We start from the raw sequence: 19,112 nt of genomic DNA on the forward strand, positions 1-19,112 counted from the left end.
TTGTGGTGCCTTGCACGAGCGCCACTGGACACATGGATGCCCACATGAATGTTCCCCAGACCATAATGGAGCCACCGCCAGCTTGTTTACGTCCAGCAGTACAGGTGTCAAGGAGCTGTTCCCTTGGGAGACGACGGATTCGCACCCTCACATTGCTTGATGAAGAAGGTGTCGACCATGCTTCGCTCTGTCACTGCGCCAATGTCCAGTGCCAATGGTCATGTGCTCATTTCAGTCGTAGTTGTCGATTTCATGGTGTTAACGTTGACACATGCATTTATTTTCGGCTGCGGAGGTCAATCGTTAGGAGTGTTTGTTGCACTGTGTCTCCAGACACACTTGTAATCTGCCCAGCATTCAAGTCTGATGTTAGTTCCACCACAGTTCGGCACCTGTCCTGTATTAACAGGCTGCCCAGCCTATGACATTTGTAATGAGGGAGGCGAGTGGGGGGGATTTCCCAACCCCACAATTTCCAGATGTGGTTTAACACATTGCTTTTGCAATGTGTTGAAGACACTCACCACAGCATTCCTCGAATACCCGACAGGTCGTGCAATTTCCAAATGCTCCAGTCAAACATCCAGGCCATCACAATTTGCCTTCGGTCAAACTCAGATAGATCATCCACCTTCCCCATATTACACATGGACAGAATGCTCATTGATACTACATGTAATGTGCGTGTATCTGACTAGCAGACATTCCTCTCCGGGTAAAACTGCTATCACCTGGATGTGTTTGTATCGATGGCAGGTCGGTGAACGCAATGCTGTGGCTGATAAATGTATGAAGAACAAGTAATTAGCCTGATAGCGTTTCTTCTTCGAATTTAAACTGTCATGTATGCAGTTAGAGTCTCCCCACAACATAATATCAAATGATATTATGCTTTGGAAAAAATGAAACATAGGACAGTCTAACATATATTTCAACTATGGCATCCATAAGTCACCTTAAGAAATATATTACTCTAGACAACTTACCTCTACTTCAAGATAATTTGTCATCTAAACGTGCTGCCCTGTCAAAGAACGCCACATGGAAAATCTAGTGGAAGCTTTTCTTTTACAGTGAAAATTACCTGCTGAGTTTTGTTTTCATTCAGCAAGAATCTATTTGTTTCAAACCAGTAGGATGACTGAAGGATTGTCTTTTCAGTACAAGTTTTAAATCTACTGAAATCATGACCACTGTGAAGAAAAGTTGTATTGTCTGCATATAGAAATTTACTGGATTTAGTAAATGATGGCATATCGTTAATCATTATTAGGGACAAGAAATACCCCAGTAGAAATGTGTGAGGAACACCTACTGAAATTTGTTCTGTACCAAACATTTCTTTGTCAACACAAAATAATGGTTCGAATGGCTTTGAGCACTATGGGACTCAATTGCTGAGCTCATAAGTCCCCTAGAACTTAGAACTACTTAAACCTAACTAACCTGAGGACATCACACACATCCATGCCTGAGGCAGGATTCGAACCTGCGACTGTAGCGGTCACGCGGTTCCGGACTGTATCACCTAGAACTGCTTGGCCTTTATCAACACAGATAAACTGTTTACAGTTCTGTAAAAGGGGTTTGCCTATTACCACTGAAATGAAATTTACCACTAATGCCATAAGAGTTCATTTTTTTATAAGTGATGCATGCTTCAGGCAAACAATGGACTTTGATTATATCACAGAAAATGACATGTGGATTTCCATCATCCTCAAACACTTGATAAAAATATTTGACAACAGAGTCTATGTAAGCAATAATTGACATATTCTTTCTAAAACTGTATAGTGATTTCACTAATTATTATGCCTAGACTTCGAAAGTAAACAGATAACTGTTAGTAAATTATACATTCCAAAACTTTAGAAAACAATGTAGAATGGAAACTGGCCTAAAACTTGAAGTAGAGCCATAGAAAGGCTCTTCACTTCATGGAGTAGGCCAGCACACCCTGTTCTGGGAATTATCTTGTGCTCAGAACCCAACACTTCACTTTCCACTAGACTTGTAGTTCACAGTTATTCAAGGCAGACAACCTTACCACATCGCTTCTAAATGGCCACAGTAGCTGGATTTTTATCTTTTAATTTTGCTATCCAAAACGAAAATCTATAGCTCTTGTCTTAATTCTGTGTTTCGCATTTTCTCCACCATGGTGCAGCTTTTGGGTGCCCTGAGAAATTGAACCTCAGCTGATGTCACTGTAACACTGAACACATCCGACAATTTTATCATTTGTGATAGGTCTGATGATTGTAACTTATGGGGCAGATATAGTTATATTACTGTTGCTTATGATTAGTTATAATCTAGACGTTTCTAAGCCCAGTCTTTTATTGTTAGGCATGGGTTGTAATTTACAATGCAGACTTTCAAATCTTTCTTACTTTAAAAGACCCATTTCACAGTTATTGGTTCCTGTCCTGAATGTAAACTGAGAATCCCATTGGAAGTATCTACTGTGCTCTTTTCCTAAGATGGTGACACTTCCTATATCAACTGCAGCCACTTTTGGGAACATTCTGTCATCATTGACTCTTATAATGAGAAAGAACCAATTCAGTAGACTGTTTAATTAGCTAGAGATCACTAATTTAGATGGATAAATGACATTTAATCCATCTTCTTTGGCTTTGTAATTCATGGTGATAAGTGTATTGGCCAACTTTGATGCAGTCACCCATTGTTATGTTTTGTATTGCCTGTACTTGAAGTCTCATTGCAGCTATTTCTCATTGAACAACTTCTTGATGTGATTTTTTGTATGTCCATCCTTTTGGCAGCAATTACAGCCTGAATATGGCGTACTGAAGTGCCGAAACTGCTTGCAACAAAATGAAGAAAATCAGAAGGATATCTTTAGGCGTTTTATTTTCTTCCGATTTGGATGTGATGGTCTCAAGCTCAATGGCTTCTAGTTCAATCTTCGCTATTCTATCCTGTTTCTCTTCCATTATGGTATGAACAATGGACTTGCTACATCTAATTTGGTGTCCTCCTTGTACTGTTTAAAAGTACAGTCCCTAAAAATAACATCACTTACTTTCTGAAGAATTGGTTCGAAAACCAGTATGCTTCACAATATCCTACTAAGATACATTCAGTAATCTGACCTTGTCTTTCCTGCTGATTCCCTTACTGACAAATGTTTTTTACATGTCGAAGACATCCATCTTCTTGTTAATTCATACTTCTTCTGATGTTTTGTATAAATTTATTGGAGACTGGTTGATTAAGTAGACTGCATACATTACTGCTTCTACCCTAAATGAAACTTCTTAGTTTTTTGATATTGTCATTGTTAATATTTCCATTTTCTGCCTAGTGTATTTACTTATGCTAAATATTTTTTCATTAGCGACTACAACACGACAACAATGATCCCGTTTACATGGGGCTCCCAAAACCGGATCTCGTAAAACGATTTCCCAATACCACTTCTGGGTGGTTACGTATACACTTTAAAATTCTGGAAAACCGCTTCTAGTTGACGGTTTTCCATATCTGCAATCGATTTTCTTATCTATGTAAACGCAGCCGATTTTGAAATGTGCTTGGGCTGTCAGGTCTCGTCTTGTTTTTAAACATTTTCGGCTAATATGGGTGGCGTGGCTTTTGATATAGTAAAGGATGAGTAGAAATACGATATTAGACTGGAGCTGTTTGTACCTCGCCTAACTGAAGAGAAATAGTGATTGTGCTGACTAAATTAGAAACTGTAATAGCTGTTTTGCAGGTGACACATTTAACTGGGCTAGCAAATCTGCCCTGGACCGTAACATGTAAACACTTCAGCGACAAACGGTTTTGTAAATTCGTTTTTCATCTTTCGGAATGAGTCGCATGTAGTGAATGATGGGAAGTTGAATCGATCATGGCAACCGTACAAAGACGCGATTTGTTTGGAGCATCTTCGATAGGATTATCTTTGTAACCGTCTGAAACGGCTAGAGCGGGTTTGTTTGAGTTGGTTTGAGTGAAACAATCCGACGTTTCAGTATTGTGTGTTGTGCTGCTCAATGTGAAACATGAAGCCAGTGTAAGTACAAAAATTTGAATAGTATGCGTTTCAACTAATAATAAAGCGATTTACGAATCCAGCAATTATCCATTATTCTTTGTTTTATATTGACATTAAGTGACAGTATTGGCGCTTGCCAGCTGTACTAGTACGATTTGATTTTATTATGTACGCTGAGTGTAGCAATAGAATGAAGTTACCACTTGCATCCTAATGACTGATTGCTGAATTTGACAGGGCTCATAAATTAATAATTTCTTTTCTTTCTTAAATTTTAGGAGAAGCAGAACTCCGTTCAAGAAAACGCCGTCGAAACAACGGAGTTCAGGGCGGGATCCTGTGAAAGTGTATTGTCGTATACGGCCGATGCAAAATGATAACGATGTGTCATGCATGGCTGTTATTTCGCCTAGTACTGTTCGTCTTGTTCCTCCTGAGTCTTCAGTTAACTATCGAAGTGGCACATACAAAGAACTGCAGTATACATTCAAGTTCGTTTTTGACGAAACAAGTACACAGAAATTTGTATTTGATACTGTTGCTCTACCCTTGGTTGAGAATCTCATCCAGGGGAAAAACGGGCTCCTCTTTACTTACGGTGTGACTGGAAGTGGAAAAACTTTTACTATGACCGGTGACATGACTAATGGTGGTATTATGCCGCGGTGCTTGGATGTGCTATTCAACAGCATTTCAGAATTTCAGGCCAAGAAATATTGTTTTAAACCAGATAAGATGAATGGTTTTGATGTCCAGACTGATGCTGACGCATTACTTGACAGGCAAAGTGAGATGCTACAAATGCTACAGTCGAAAACACCGAAGACTCCTAGAAGGTAAGCGGGCCTTGTGCTGTGATTGTATTCTGTTTAAAGCGTTTCCACTGGGTTTAATCATGAGCTTAAACAGGTATCCTCAGATTTTCGTTCACTATAATAGAGTTTAGAGTTACAAAAATCCCGTAATTGGTTTTTCGTATTGGTTGATTGCGTAGTCACAAATCCCAACACTAGCACAACAAACTATATTAAAAGTTTGGCGTTTTGGATAGATTTGCAGTCTTTAATGCCATGTGTCGTCGGTATGCAACCTTGGTTTTCTTATTCATATGGAGTTTTGATGGACATCATTGATAAACATAGCACTTTCTCAATGGAAGATTTGTTTGTGATCTGATTTTAGATAGTGCAAGGTGAGTGCTACTTTGTTAAACTTCTTTAGACAGTAGTGCTGCTGGTGTCTTGTTGTATTTGCATTAAGCCCTAGAATCTTTGGTATAGGTGTGTTATCCTCTGACCGAAGTTAATGGTGGATTACAATTCTAGTATGTAGTGTAGACAGATTGGCATAATTGTGGGGAATCCGTGAACTGTTCTATAGTTAACCAATTAACAGTGAAACTGCCATGTTTCAGCCTAACATATCTTCAGTTGTCTCTTTATTCGTCCGTTAACAATATACATTGTATGGATGTTATCAATTACAATATAATTTCTGATATTTCATTTGTTTCAAAAACTTTGATAATAAATACAATTATTTTGTATTAGCATAAGTAAATAGTATTACTTTCTCATATTGAGATGTTCTTCAATATTATAAAAACTGTGTTAGTGAAAATAGTTTAAGATCTACCCTAAATTTTTGAAATTCTTTAATTTTCTTTGTTGTAGCAGGCAAGGCACTAAAGTATTTTGGGCTGGTAGTTTACACTTTTTTGGTTGAGTGCTCCCTTGTGGGTGTCTGTGGAAAATCATCTCTGTTCCTTGTCTCTTGATTATGAACTTGATTATTTAATGTTGGAAATTTCTTGTGAGTTTTCAGAAAGCAGACACATTCATATATGTCTAAGCTAGGAGGAGTCATTATTTTAAATACTTCACATATTTCCCCTGCATGGCACTCTGCAGGGAATCCCTTTCATTATTCTAAGAGCCCTTTTTTGGAGTTTGAAAGCATGTTTTGCCATACCTGTATTTCACCAGAAGATCACACCATGCAAACTGTTCATATAAGCATTTCTGTGGATCTTTTACTGAGTTAGAAATTAATGTGTCAGTGCAACTTAACATGCCAAAAAAATTATCCAGTTAAACAAATGTTGACGTTGTTTGTTTGCATACATGGGATGAGACACGCCACCATTAGGTGAATTTATCAATACCATTTTTCAGCTTTGACCCAGAAATAGCATGATGTCACATATGTGCATATAGGAAGATAACGTAACACTGACAATTATTCTCTTGTATGTGTGTAATTTTTTAAAATTTGAGTTGTGTAGTGAAAGGCCTATATAAGGTTAAAAGGCCTCAGTTTGGTAGAGTTGGCAAAGTGGTATAGAATGTTTCACTTAATCCAAAGAAAGTATGTATATCTTTTTTGGGGGATTGCGTAATCACATTATTGGCATCTGCACAACGTTTTGTAAATATTTATTGATACATACTTCTCTCATGCTGTACTTACAGGTAGTGTTTACTATACATACAAGTAGACTAGTGTTTACTATTGATAGACCAAGTGTCCATATGTGTTATTCATGAAAATTGATTTTCATTAGGATAAACATAAGTTAGGAATGAAAATTAGCTGTGTTCCTCTTAATGGCAGCAATTTGAGTTTGTAACTGTTTCTTATATTCCATAGTTTCTTAATCTATATTTGAAAATGACTATTTTTTCATGAGCAAATTACCAGAGTCCTATAACAGCTCTTTATTCCCTTTTCTACCTACGTGCACTTCAGAAAAGGGAAGCACACAACTTTTTATTGGTAAAAGTTAGTGGACCCATTGCATTTTCTTTTTGTTTTGTGTATGCTACATATAATATACAACAAAATACTCATGAAGGGTATCTCCATAGATTTCATTTGAACAGGGAGATGAAAACTGGATTTAGCCCACTGTTGCCTGCACCAAAATGTGGTTATTGTGTGGTTTCACTCCTTGTGTTCATAATGGTTTAAAGCCAACTACTGCATTTCTTTCACTGCTCACTACCTCCACTCATTAAACTGAAAGGTTTATTGAAGCGACTGGAAGTTATTGTCATAATTAGCTGGCATTTCTCAACACATTCAGTATATTGCTGTGGGTTTAAAGATATCCTACAGATGTCCTGTTATTTCTAGTTTTTAGCCTAGCTGTGTCGCTGCCACCACCCCAATTTTAATCCACAGGTGTAATGGGGTCATGCCCAGAATGGTCTCCATCCCAGCTGTGGATATGCTGCTAATTCTGCTTATTATTTATTTGTTTGTCCACAGGCTATTTTGTACAATAGTATGAGACATGTCAGAAACATGCAGAAGTAATATATGGGTCAATCCAAATGAAGTGGTCCAATAAAAATTAAGTTGGTTGCTTGTCCCTTTTTAAATATTTTAAATTTTTTATATGCGATTGCCCTATAATTGAGAAGTTTAAAACAATTTTTAAAAAAATACCTTTTACCTTTACTGAATGGCAGCCATTTTTGTCTGTAGGCGCATTTAAATGGTAGGAGGCCCTGTACTAGTTTTGTATTAGCACAATTACTTCAGGACTTGATTAACTAAATATTCTGCCTTCCGATCTCAGATGCAGTGCGTTGGAAGGTAAGGTGTGATGCAGTTTTGTCACCTACACCACGCAGACTATATGAAGGTACTGTTTAGATACCCATTGTGTGTAGGTGTTTCCTAAAGTTCCCAGGGCCTCTCATTAGTGCTACTGCGAGCTTGGTCTGTCTCCTGTTAAAAGTCCAGGATTACAAAACTTTTTGGGTCAACCGAAGCGTACGATCCCACCTGTCGGCTTTGACCTGTGATGTAAGGCTGTTGTGGTGTGTGACGTCATGACGGCGCGGAGTTTGGTTTGTGAGAGTGGCGTGGTTGTAGGTCTAGTTGTTACGGTTCGTTGTGCCCTCTGGTGGTGTGTAGGGGTTTCGTGTTGTGTGGTACAATGGGCTCAGTGTGGTCTTGCTCGTTGTACTGAATTGTTAGAGTTTTGGCTGTGTTTCTAGTGGAATTTGAATCGGTGAGTTTTAATGATTTAGAGGTTTTGGGTGAAAGTTATTGTAGTGCTGTTTGCTGTAGGTCGTGTGTTAATTTGAGTAAATTAATTTGTTGCTGTGTTTAGTCAGATATGGATATGAAGGATAAAATCAACAGCACTTGCCTGCATGCAATGACGGGCAATACTACGTTGGTCCTCATTAAGCTTTTACAGATCTTCGGTTTGTTAGCGGAGATCGTGAAGTGCTCTATTTGTGGGCAAGAAATGAGATTGGCCAAAGTTCCAGCATCTCGGACCAGGGACGGTTATATGTGTCGTTGCTGTAAGGATGGCATTTGGCGTTCCATATGGCATGGTTCCTGGTTCGAGAAGTCTAGGTTGGGTATGCGCAAGATTGTGTTGATGAAGTATTATTTTTGTTATAGATCCTCACGTAGTTTTTGCTTGCATGAGACTGGTGTGAGGGAGAGGAGTGTGCTTGATTGGTTTTCGTTTTGTCATGAAGTATGTTCTGAGTTTATTAAGTACAGGGGTAAGTTGGGTGGGCCTGTGGTTGCTGTGGAGATGGACGAGTCGCAGTTTGGGAAAAGTAAGTATGGGGGTGGGTATAAGTCTGTGGTTGGTGTCTGGGTGTGGGGGGGCTGTTGTTTCAGCAGGTGGGTGTTCCGAACGTGTTTTCAGGGTTGTGGAAGGGAGTCTAATGTGGAATTAGTGGGGTTAATTGAAGAATATATAGAACTGGGTTCCACAGTAGTTTCAGATGCATTTTCTTGTTATAGGGGGGTTGGGTGAGAGGCGGTACAATCATTTAGTTGTTAATCACGGCTTAGAGTTTAAAAATTGAGTCGGGAGCTTGTACAAATACTACAAAGCATATGTGGGGGACCATAAAGTCAGTTATTGGGAGGGGGAAGAGGTGCTTTTCCAACTTTGTCTCAATTAGATGAGTACTGTTGACGGAAGAGCGTCCCTGAGGGCTATTGTCCTTTTTTTTTTTTTTTTTTCTTAAGGGCTACTAGTAAAATTTATAGGCCGAAGGTTGTTAGTTTGGGTGGGTGGGTGCGGCTCAGGGGGGAGGGTGGTTTAGTTCCTGTTAGTGTGTTTGTGTGGGGGGTGGGGAGCTTGTTGGTCTGTGATTTAGGTGTGGAGGACCTGTTTTTGTTGAGTTGTAATGTGTTATTGAGATTTTTTTTTTTGTATTTGGTTTCTGTTTTTTCTTTTGGGGTGAGGTCCATGAGGATGGGTTGGGGGTGTTGGTGGGTTGGGTCTTTCTTTTGGTTGTGTATTTTTTTTCATTGGTTTGTGTGTGTGTGTGTGTGTGTGTGTGTGTGTGTGTGTGTGTGTGTGTGTGTGTGTGTGTGTGTACGTGCGCACCTGGGTGTGTGATTGTGGTGGCTGACCTAGGTTGTGATGCCGGAACTTTGTTGTGTTAAGTTTTTATTATTTTGTGTTTAGTGTATTTGTGTGTGTTGGAGTCGAGGGAAGTGTTCCATTACGATGTGTGGTTGTGGCTGTTGGTGTTCCAGTATTGGGAGTTGAGCTATATATATCAAGGGAAGGGTCCGATCCCAATTTATGGAATCGAGAGCTGTTGTTTAGCTATACAGGGCAAGGGAAGTGGTAGATTCTGACTTGTGGGATAGGGAGCTGCTGTTTAGCTATATAGGTCAAGGGAAGTGTTCAATCCCAATTTGTGGGATCGAGATCTGCTGTTTGGCTATATAGGTCAAGGGAAGTGTTCAATTTCAGATGATATTGTGGTTAGAGTAATTCAGGGAGTTTTGTGTTGCCTTTTTTTTCGTCATTTTGTGTGTGTGTGGGGGGGGGGGGGCGCTATATTGGATTCATGGTTTATGGTCGTTTATGCCATATTTGTGATGTCATGGGTCAAAGCAGATGGGTGGAATTGGACACTTCCTTATTTCCAACTTTACGCATGTGGCTTTGGCGTCATTGAATTACCATGATTTTGTTTTTCGATCCTAGTCAAACATTCTACATGATGCCTTGCGATTGATTTGTAGTTTAGATTTAAAAGTGGTTAGGACAGGTTCCAGTCCAATGAATGTAACTGTCACACATCTTCTTAACTTAACAGTTTGTATATTGCCACTGATTCCTTAGTGATCTTTAATATTGTTGCAAGGGCTGACAGAGATTTCAGAATTGCTTGGTTGTGAACAAATGTTGAAGTCGGATAGAAATTCTTCTTTGTGCACACTCTGATAGTGGATATTTCTGTCTGGAATACTGTGGCCAACCTCTTTAGAAAGATGCACCTCCTTGTGCCGTGGCCCCAGTGCCTTAGTTTTTGACCAGTCAGTAAACCAGACTTTTTCTCCTGCATGGTGTCATCATTCATTCTTTTGCTGCTCCCTACCTCCACTCATTAAATTGAAAGGTTTATTGAAGCGACTGGAAGTTGTCATAATCAGCTGGCATTTCTCAACACATTCAGTATATTGCTGTGGGTTTAAAGATATCTTACAGATGTCCTGTTATTTCTAGTTTCTAGCCTAGCTGTGTCGCTGCCACCACCTCAATTTTAACCCACAGGTGTAATGGGGAAATGCCCAGCATGGCCTCCATCCCAGCTGTGGATATGTTGCTAATTCTGCTTATTATTTATTTATTTGTCCACAGTCTATTTTGTAAAATAGTATGAGACATGTCAGAAACATGCAGAAGTAATATATGGGTCAATCCAAATGAAGTGGTCCAATAAAAATTAAGTTGGTTGCTTGTCCCTTTTTAAATATTTTAAATTTTTTATATGCGATTGCCCTATAATTGAGAAGTTTAAAACAATTTTTAAAAAAATACCTTTTACCTTTACTGAATGGCAGCCATTTTCGTCTGTAGGCGCATGATGATTAGTGGAAGTTTGAATATCTCTGCACAGGGTTAAGTTACAACATTGCAATTGACATGATTGTTTTTAGAAAAGTGTCCTCTACAACGTTGTCTGTTACACAAAAAACTCTAAATTTAAAAATAACCAGTCAAAAATGACCTCCAAAGTTTGGTATTCAAATTTTCAAAACTCCACTTTTAAGCCCAAAAATATCAAACAACGAGTAATTTTTCCTATAGCTAGATATCGTACACCACTAGCCTCATATGGAGCAAGAACTCTTATCTGACTGTGGACAAAGATATGGATTTTTGAAAATGAGGAAATTATTCACATTACTCTACAACTAAAATGTCTGTTGCCTATTTAAATGATTTATTGTTTCATTGTAATAAAATGTAATTGTGGCGTATATTTAGTTAACACTATCACTCGATATTCATTAGTTTATTTATTTTTAATAACACCATATTAAACAATAGGAGCTTTCACTTTTGTTCTATGGTAATAAAATGCCCATTTACGTTTAGGTTTATTGTCAGTAAAGAAGTACATTATTGCTGTGTGTGGCATTGCTGTAGTCTGGTCTGAAACCTCTGTTAGAGTGGATGTACATACTTCATCAAATGACATCTTTGTTGGCAAAAAGTTCTGTCTGCTAAATGAGCCTCTTTGTCATATTAATTCTATAACATGTTGATTTTCATGAACTGAAATTGCATCTTACATCAGGTACAATATGATTTTCCTTTATTTTGGTTCTCCCATGATTTGGCACTAATGACTGAATAATTATAAAACTGCCATCATCTGGGACAAGGTAGGCACCTTTTTTAACATTCTTGTAGAATTTCTTGCGTATATCTATTCATATTCTTAATGATTTTCATTATTGTTCATTATTTCTATACAAATGCCCATATGTAATGCGTGTGTTATATTTTTTATAGCTTAGTAGGAAAAAAGGTAAAAGGGATGATGTTACCCATGATGTAGGGTTTCATTAACACTTCTTAAATTTCTTTTATTATTATTATTATTATTAGATCCACATGACGTACAATCCATCTGTCGCTTTTTATGATTTGCCTTCCTTTGTGTCCAAATTTGTTCCATCCTTTCAGAATAAAGTCTCTTTCATCAGACCATGGTATTCTAATCTGTTTTCTAATTTACCTCTGACCACCTTTCTAAGTGAATAGCTTTTGCCTGAATGTTTTTCTAGCTGTAACATCTGCCTGAGCTATACCGGCTACTTCAATAGCGATCCGTTTAATTCGCTCAATTTTGACCTTACTTCTACTTTTGTGGAATTTTTTTTATTTTGGCAGCTTAGTGGGTGCCATTCATTTATGTGCTCATAAAATTTAAGTCTTCATTTTCTCGTGTCACTATGTATGTCTGTGTTTTCTCCTATTTCCTTATTACTTCTCAGCCTACAAGTTTCTCCAACTAGAAATTTTGTGATCTCATATTTTCCTAATAATCTTTCTTTTGAATTTCTTCAGTATCTCTCTTTAAATTGAAAGTTTTTGCTCCTTAAATACATTTAGGTTTTATTACAGTGCTGTAACACCTAAGTTTACTGAATTTGGAAGGTGATTTTTTTATTATAAATATTTTGTGTTAATCTGAATGCAGTTGCCATTTTTTGACAGTGATCTTAGTTTTGTAGCTTTTTCCAGACTGTTTACTTGTGATTTTCCCCAAGTATTTCAACTGAGAAAACCTTTTTATTTTTCCATATTTTGTGTTAAAAAGTTTGGGCTTTGTTGCATGTGTTAATCTGTCTTTTGAGTGACATTTGTAGTCCTACTTTTTCTGCAACTTCTTTAAGAACTTCAATTTTTATTTGAGCTGTGATAAACACCTAGTTAAAATTACCAGTCAATCTCCAAAGGCGAGGCAATCTACTCTCATATTGCTTCTGCCTGACTTGATTGATCTATATTTTGACTCAACTTTTGCTCTTGCTATTCTGTACTGATCTTTTCCAAAACACAGTTACAGTAATGGGGAGAGTCCATCTCTCTATCTAACACCAATCCTTATATCAAATGACTCAGAAATTTCTCCCATGAATTTAACTTTAGAGCTAGTGTCAGTTAATGTTTCCTTAATCAGCATTAGTTTTATTATCTATTCCTTGCTCCATTAAAATTTGGACAAAAATTTTCAGTCAACTGAAGTTGTAGGGCTTTATAAAATCTGCAAATGTATATACAATATTGTTACAAGAAATTAGTTTCAAATTAAGAATTTGTTCCGTACAGTATCTGTCTGATCTAAAGCCTGCTTGATATTCAATGACTTTAGGTTCTAACTGTTCTTGGGCTTGATAAAGTAAATAATTAAAGATTTATTTTTTGCAACCAGGAGGAGAAATTCCTTGGTAATTATTAACAGCAGTTCTATTGCCTTTTTTATTTAGTGGGTGATTTGGAGCAGTTTTCCAGTCCTCAGGTAGTTTCAGAGTTTGCCAGATATATGCTGTTAGTTGTGCGATCTCTCTTATAGTGTTAGGGCCAGCTGATTTTATAGTTCTGCAGTTATACCGTCTTCTCTGGATGCTTAATTGCTTTTAAGTTTCTTAATTTGTTTAATTATTTCAATTTCATCAGGTTCTTAAGTGTTATAGTTGGTGTTGTTAGTTTGCTGTGATTGGAATGTATTCACTGGTTCTGGATAGTGTAATAGTTCGTCAAAGAAACCAGCAAGTACCTTACAATTTTCTTGTTTAAAAGCCAAACAGCCATTTCCATTTTTGAAGCAAAGTTGGTAATCAGTTTTATTTTGAATGTTTTATAACTGTTTCTTATATTGCTGCTCTTTTTGAAGTCTTTCAATTTCTAGGAGTTGGCATTTTCATTGTTTCATATAGTCTGTTGGTTTAATTTAGACGTTTCTTTTTCTTACAACTAGAAAGATGTGATACAAATTTTGTTTTGTTACTATTCATGCCTAGACTTAATTGCTGTTTTACAATTCGCTTTCCTCCAAGGTTGTTGTTATTTATTTTGAAACAGAATTAAATTTTGTGCTCTTGTGGCCTACTTTTCTTGTAGGCTTTGCCAATTGTTGGATTGTTTTTTGTCAAGTTTACTTGTTAGAGTTGGGGTTATTTTAGCAGTGTCAAATTTTGGGATAACATTTTATGTTTTGAAGAGTTTTCGATGTTGAAGTTTTACTTTTGTTTGCGTTAAATAATGGTCAGAATCTGTATTGACCCCTTTCGTAACATGAACGTTTGTTTTATTATAAATATTCACAACACACCACCGAGCGTGGTGGTGCAGTGATTTGTACACTGGACTTGCATTCAGGAGGACGACGGTTTAAACTCTTGTCTGGCCATCCTGATTTAGGTTTTTTATGATTTCCGTAAATCGCTTCAGGCAAATGCTGGGATAGTTTGTTTCAAAGGGCACAGCTGACTTCCTTTCCCATCCTTCCCTAATCTGATGGGACCAGTGACCTTGCTGTTTGGTCTCCTTCCCCGAATCAACCAACCTAAAACACACCACAAAAAACATTAAATCCTTTTACTAAAATCCTGTCTAGAATTTTATACAGAATTCTGTGCCCATCAGAGTAGCTCTCTTCGAGGCAGCTTGCTACTTATATAACAGAATGGGGCAGTGAATATTTCATCTTCTTTTGAAGCAAATGTAGGTTTCATTGAGTCAGTGGAGTGAAGCCCAGTTACTTAAATTATCAATTTCTTCATTGCAAATTTTGAGTAATACAAACACAGTAAATAGTTTTTGGAAAAGATCTTGACACTTGCTCTTAGTGAGCAGCACGATTAAAATCATGTTCATCAGTTTCCAGAGTGACTGGCAATTTCATTACACGAAGCTTATCTGCTGATGAAGAGTTTCTAGCATTTGTAGACTTAGAGAAAGCTTTTGACAATGTTGACTGGAATGCTGTCTTTCAAATTCTAAAGGTGGCAGGGATAAAATACAGGGAGCAAAAGGCTATTTACAATTCGTACAGAAAGCAGATGGCAGTTATAAGAGTTGAGGGACACGAAAGGAAAGCAATGGTTGGGAAGGCAGTGAGACATGGTTGTAGTCTCTTCTCGATGCTATTCAATCAGTGTATTGAGCGAGCAGTAAAGGAAACAAAAGAAAAGTTCGGAGAAGTTATTAAAATCCATGGAGAAGAAACAAAAACTTTGAGGTTTGCTGATGACATTGTAATTCTGGGACTTGGAAGAGCAGTTGAATGGAATGGACAGTGTCTTGAAAGGAGGATATAAGATGAACATCAACAAAAGCACAACAAAGATAATCGAATGTAGTTGAATTAAGTCGGATAATGCTCAGGGAATTAGATTAGGTAATGAGAGACTTAAAGTAGTAAAGGAGTTTTGCTATTTGGGGAGCAAAATAACTGATGATGGTTGAAGTAGAGAGGATATAAAATGTAGACTGGCAATGGCAAGGAAAGCGTTTCTGAAGAGAAATTTGTTAACATCGAGTATAGATTTAAGTGTCAGGAAGTCGTTTCTGAAAGTATTCGTATGGAGTGTAGCCATGTATGGAAGTGAAACATGGACGATAAATAGTCTGGACAAGAAGAGAATTGAAGCTTTCGGAATGTGGTGCTACAGAAGAATGTTGAAGATTAGATGGGTACGTCACATAACTGATGAGGAAGTGTTGAATAGGATTGGTGAGAAGAGAAGTTTGTGGCACAACTTGACCAGAAGAAGGGATCGGTTGGTAAGACATGTTCTGAGGCATGAAAGGATTACAAATTTAGTATTGGAGGGCAGCGTGGAGGGTAAAAATCGTAGAGGGAGACCAAGAGATGAATACACTAAGCAGATTCAGAAGGATGTAGGTTGCAGTAGGTAATGGGAGATGAAGAAGCTTGCACAGGATAGAGTAGCATGGAGAGCTGCATCAAACCAGTCTCAGGACTGAAGATGACAACAACAGCAGCAGTTAGGTTTTTACAAAACCATATTTCAAAACTGCAAGTGAAGTTAAAAAGAGAACATCTTAAGCATTCGTAGTACTCGATTGTGAAATTCTGATCAGGATTCATTACTTACACTACCAATACAACTAGCATAATTCTATGTTGAGAAAGCTAGACCGTCTTAGTGCCCTGCTGAGCTCCTTAGCAGCCACCATCTGCTCTACTTTGTTCCATCATACGGTAGCCCCGTAAAAGGGTTGTTTGTTACATGCCATATGTTTTATGTTTCATTTACCTTGCAGTTTTAGCTCTTAATACTAAAAAGTGTTAAAGGCACAATCCATACCACTTCAGGTAGGGGCTTACCTTCATAGTCTCGAATGTCATTGAATTTTGCATATGTTAAAATTCAGGAGTAAGAAACGTGTACTCTTTTTGTTTTCTCCAAAATAATTTCTGCCCCTAGATACAGGTCTCCAAAGATGACAGTTAGAACACCATTTTGAACAGGGGAATTTCTAAAAAAAAAAATTCTCTACCCCGAGATGACTGGGTGTTGTGTGTCTTATCACCGACTCGCAAGTCACTGAAGTGGCGTCAACTAAAAAGGACTTGCAATACGGCGGCCGAACTCCCCTGCATGGGTCCTCATGGCCAACAGTTTTGTACAGTCATTTCATTTTTTCTGTATAGTAGTTGTTCAGTGCTAATTTGCTTACTGAAGAGGCTTCTAAGAAATCTGAGACCATCCACGGAGTTCTGTGTTTTCATGAGGAATTGTCCAGATGACACAATGGCAATGTGTTTTGTGAAAAGGACTGCTTGTTGAAATGTCTTCTGACTCGGGCCACAGGAGAGTGAAGTACCCTGACTATTTGCAAATCCATAAGAGAAACAAAGATTCCAAGACTTACCAAGCGGGAAAGCGCCGGTAGACAGGCATAATAAAACAATACACAATATTTCGAGCTTTCGCAACCGGTGGCTGCTTTGTCAGGAAAGAGGGAAGGAAAAGGAAAGATGAAAGGATGTGGGTTTTAAGGGAGAGGGTAAGGAGTCATTCCAGTCCCGGGAGCGGAAAGACTTACCTTGGGGGGGGGGGGGGGGAAGGATAGGTATATAAACGCGCGCGCACCCGCGCGGACATCCATATTTAAAGGCAAAGAGTTAGGGCAGAGATGTCAGTCGAGGTGGAAGTGTGGAGACAAAGATGATGTTTAATGACAGGCGAGGTATGAGTGGCGCCAACTTGAAATTAGCGGAGATTGAGGCCTGGTGGATAACGAGAAGAGAGTATATATTGAAGGGCAAGTTCCCATCTCCGGAGTTCGGATAGGTTGGTGTTAGTGGGGAGTATCCAGATAATCCGGACGGTGTGTAACACTGTGCCCAGATGTGCTGGCCGTGCACCAAGGCATTTCTAGTTGACGCCATTCATACCTCGCCTGTCATTCAACATCATCTTTGCCTCTGCACTTCCGCCTCGACTGACATCTCTGCCCAAACTCTTTGCCTTTAAATATGTCTGCTTATGCGTGTGTGCGCGCGCGACTATATACCTTTCCTTTTTTTTTCCCCTTAAGGTAAGTCTTTCCGGTCCCGGGATTGGAATGACTCCTTACCCTCTCCCTTAAAACTCACATCCTTTCATCTTTCCTCCTCCTTCCCTCTTTCCTGACGAAGCAACCGCCGGTTGCGAAAGCTCAAAATTTTGTGTGTGTGGTTGTGTGTTTTTTTATTGTGCCTGTCTACTGGGGCTTTCCCGCTTGGTAAGTCTTGGAATCTTTGTTTTGGGAAATAAGTATTCTCATTTGAAGACTCTGTTTCAAGGTGTAGATATTTCCAGTGGTGTCTTCTGTGTGTTCTAAATGTATTGACAGAATAACAACAATGATAGTATCTGAACAAGGTGAAGCTTCCCTTGGTGCAGATTTCGTATCAGTAGAGGAAGAATTAAATACCCTGATCAGTCAACTACAGAGATAGATGTTAGTCCTGTTAAGAAACTGTGGCCACTGAAACAGTCAGAAGCTCTATGCATCAAGAAAGTGCAGAGAAATTACTAAAGCTATGGAATGAATACACTAATCAAATCTGACCACACTCTTCAAAATCGAAATTTCATCTTCAGATGAAAATGAACCAAAGGATTCTGCACCTCTTGCCAGGAGTTTCTCACAAATATCAATTCAGCTGTCGAATATTGTGCATCCTACAGTGAAAAGGTGCAGGTTCTAACTATTATTCCAGAGACATTTTCAAAGAAAACAATTTTGAACCACATTCTATCAGTATTAAAGTACATGGTGGACAAATCAAGTAATATGCTGTCTGTAAAAGGAGACTTTGAAAGACCTGGTGAATATTATGTTCATCCCATAGAAGCAACTAAAGTTCAAATAGTGCAGTCATTTTATGTGAAGTTCAAATGGTGCAATCATTTTATGTGCAAGGTAAATGGAACAGTTCTCACCAGAGTGCCAACAAAAAAGATACTGTAACCATAACAGTTGAAGGTTAAAAAATTGCAAAAGTGAGGAGTTACACGACTCGCAGTATTAACGAAACTTTTGCAATTTATAAGAGTAACTATACAATTTCACATATTCGAAGATCAAAATTTTGTGCCCTACCACCTAAGTGGGTAGTTACACACCCACCCAGAGATGTCCGTCTGTGTGTTCTGTGCGAATTTTGAACTTCGTATGTTAACTTTGAAGAACTTATTGGAGCATGTGACATGACGGCTTGGTTGGGCGTGTGCAGTCATTAGTAGTCTGTGACATAAAGCGAGAGACTTGTTTGTTTCAAGAATGTGGTGACTGCCCCGGAAAGGGAGGACTATTTTTACAGACACTTGGCCTGGAAGATGTAGCAGATAACTCTGCAGAAATTACTTATGCGACGTGGGAGGAAAATAAACTAATTAAGAAAACTTGCCTTTGACAGTCTCATTGATGAACTTGCGAAATGATCAGTGAAATCAGTAACACACCAGCATCTGAAGAAATTGCAACATCATGTTGCAGAAGTAAAAGGGTGTGTACAGGCTGGAGAACCATGTTTAGTGCTTCATTGGGATTTTGCTGAGAACTGGTCTGTAATTCTCCCACAAAAAGTACAAGAGTATTACTAGAGTAATGACCAGGTTTCAGTTTTTACAGAAGTGGCATATTTTCAAAAGAATGTCAAAAGTGTTTCAGTTATAAGTGATGACACAGGACATGACTCAGCACATGCTTTGCTAGCAATGCACAAAATTCTTCAACTGCTAACAAGGGCAGGGTTGACCATCA

General features: G+C 38.3%; 1 protein-coding gene across 1 annotated transcript in view; it reads left to right on the forward strand.

Annotated features, from left to right (window-relative positions):
• Window positions 1-3,929: 3,929 nt before the first annotated feature.
• The window catches only part of LOC126337770 (kinesin-like protein KIF23), a 138,927-nt gene continuing 123,744 nt past the window's right edge, over window positions 3,930-19,112 (forward strand). The window contains exons 1-2 of the mRNA XM_050001497.1: window positions 3,930-4,048; window positions 4,309-4,866. Coding sequence (XP_049857454.1) covers window positions 4,038-4,048; window positions 4,309-4,866 — 569 coding nt within the window. The 5' untranslated portion in view covers window positions 3,930-4,037. The remainder of the gene's footprint in view (window positions 4,049-4,308; window positions 4,867-19,112) is intronic.

Source organism: Schistocerca gregaria, chromosome 1 (assembly GCF_023897955.1).
Source record: "Schistocerca gregaria isolate iqSchGreg1 chromosome 1, iqSchGreg1.2, whole genome shotgun sequence".
Lineage (NCBI taxonomy): Eukaryota > Metazoa > Arthropoda > Insecta > Orthoptera > Acrididae > Schistocerca > Schistocerca gregaria.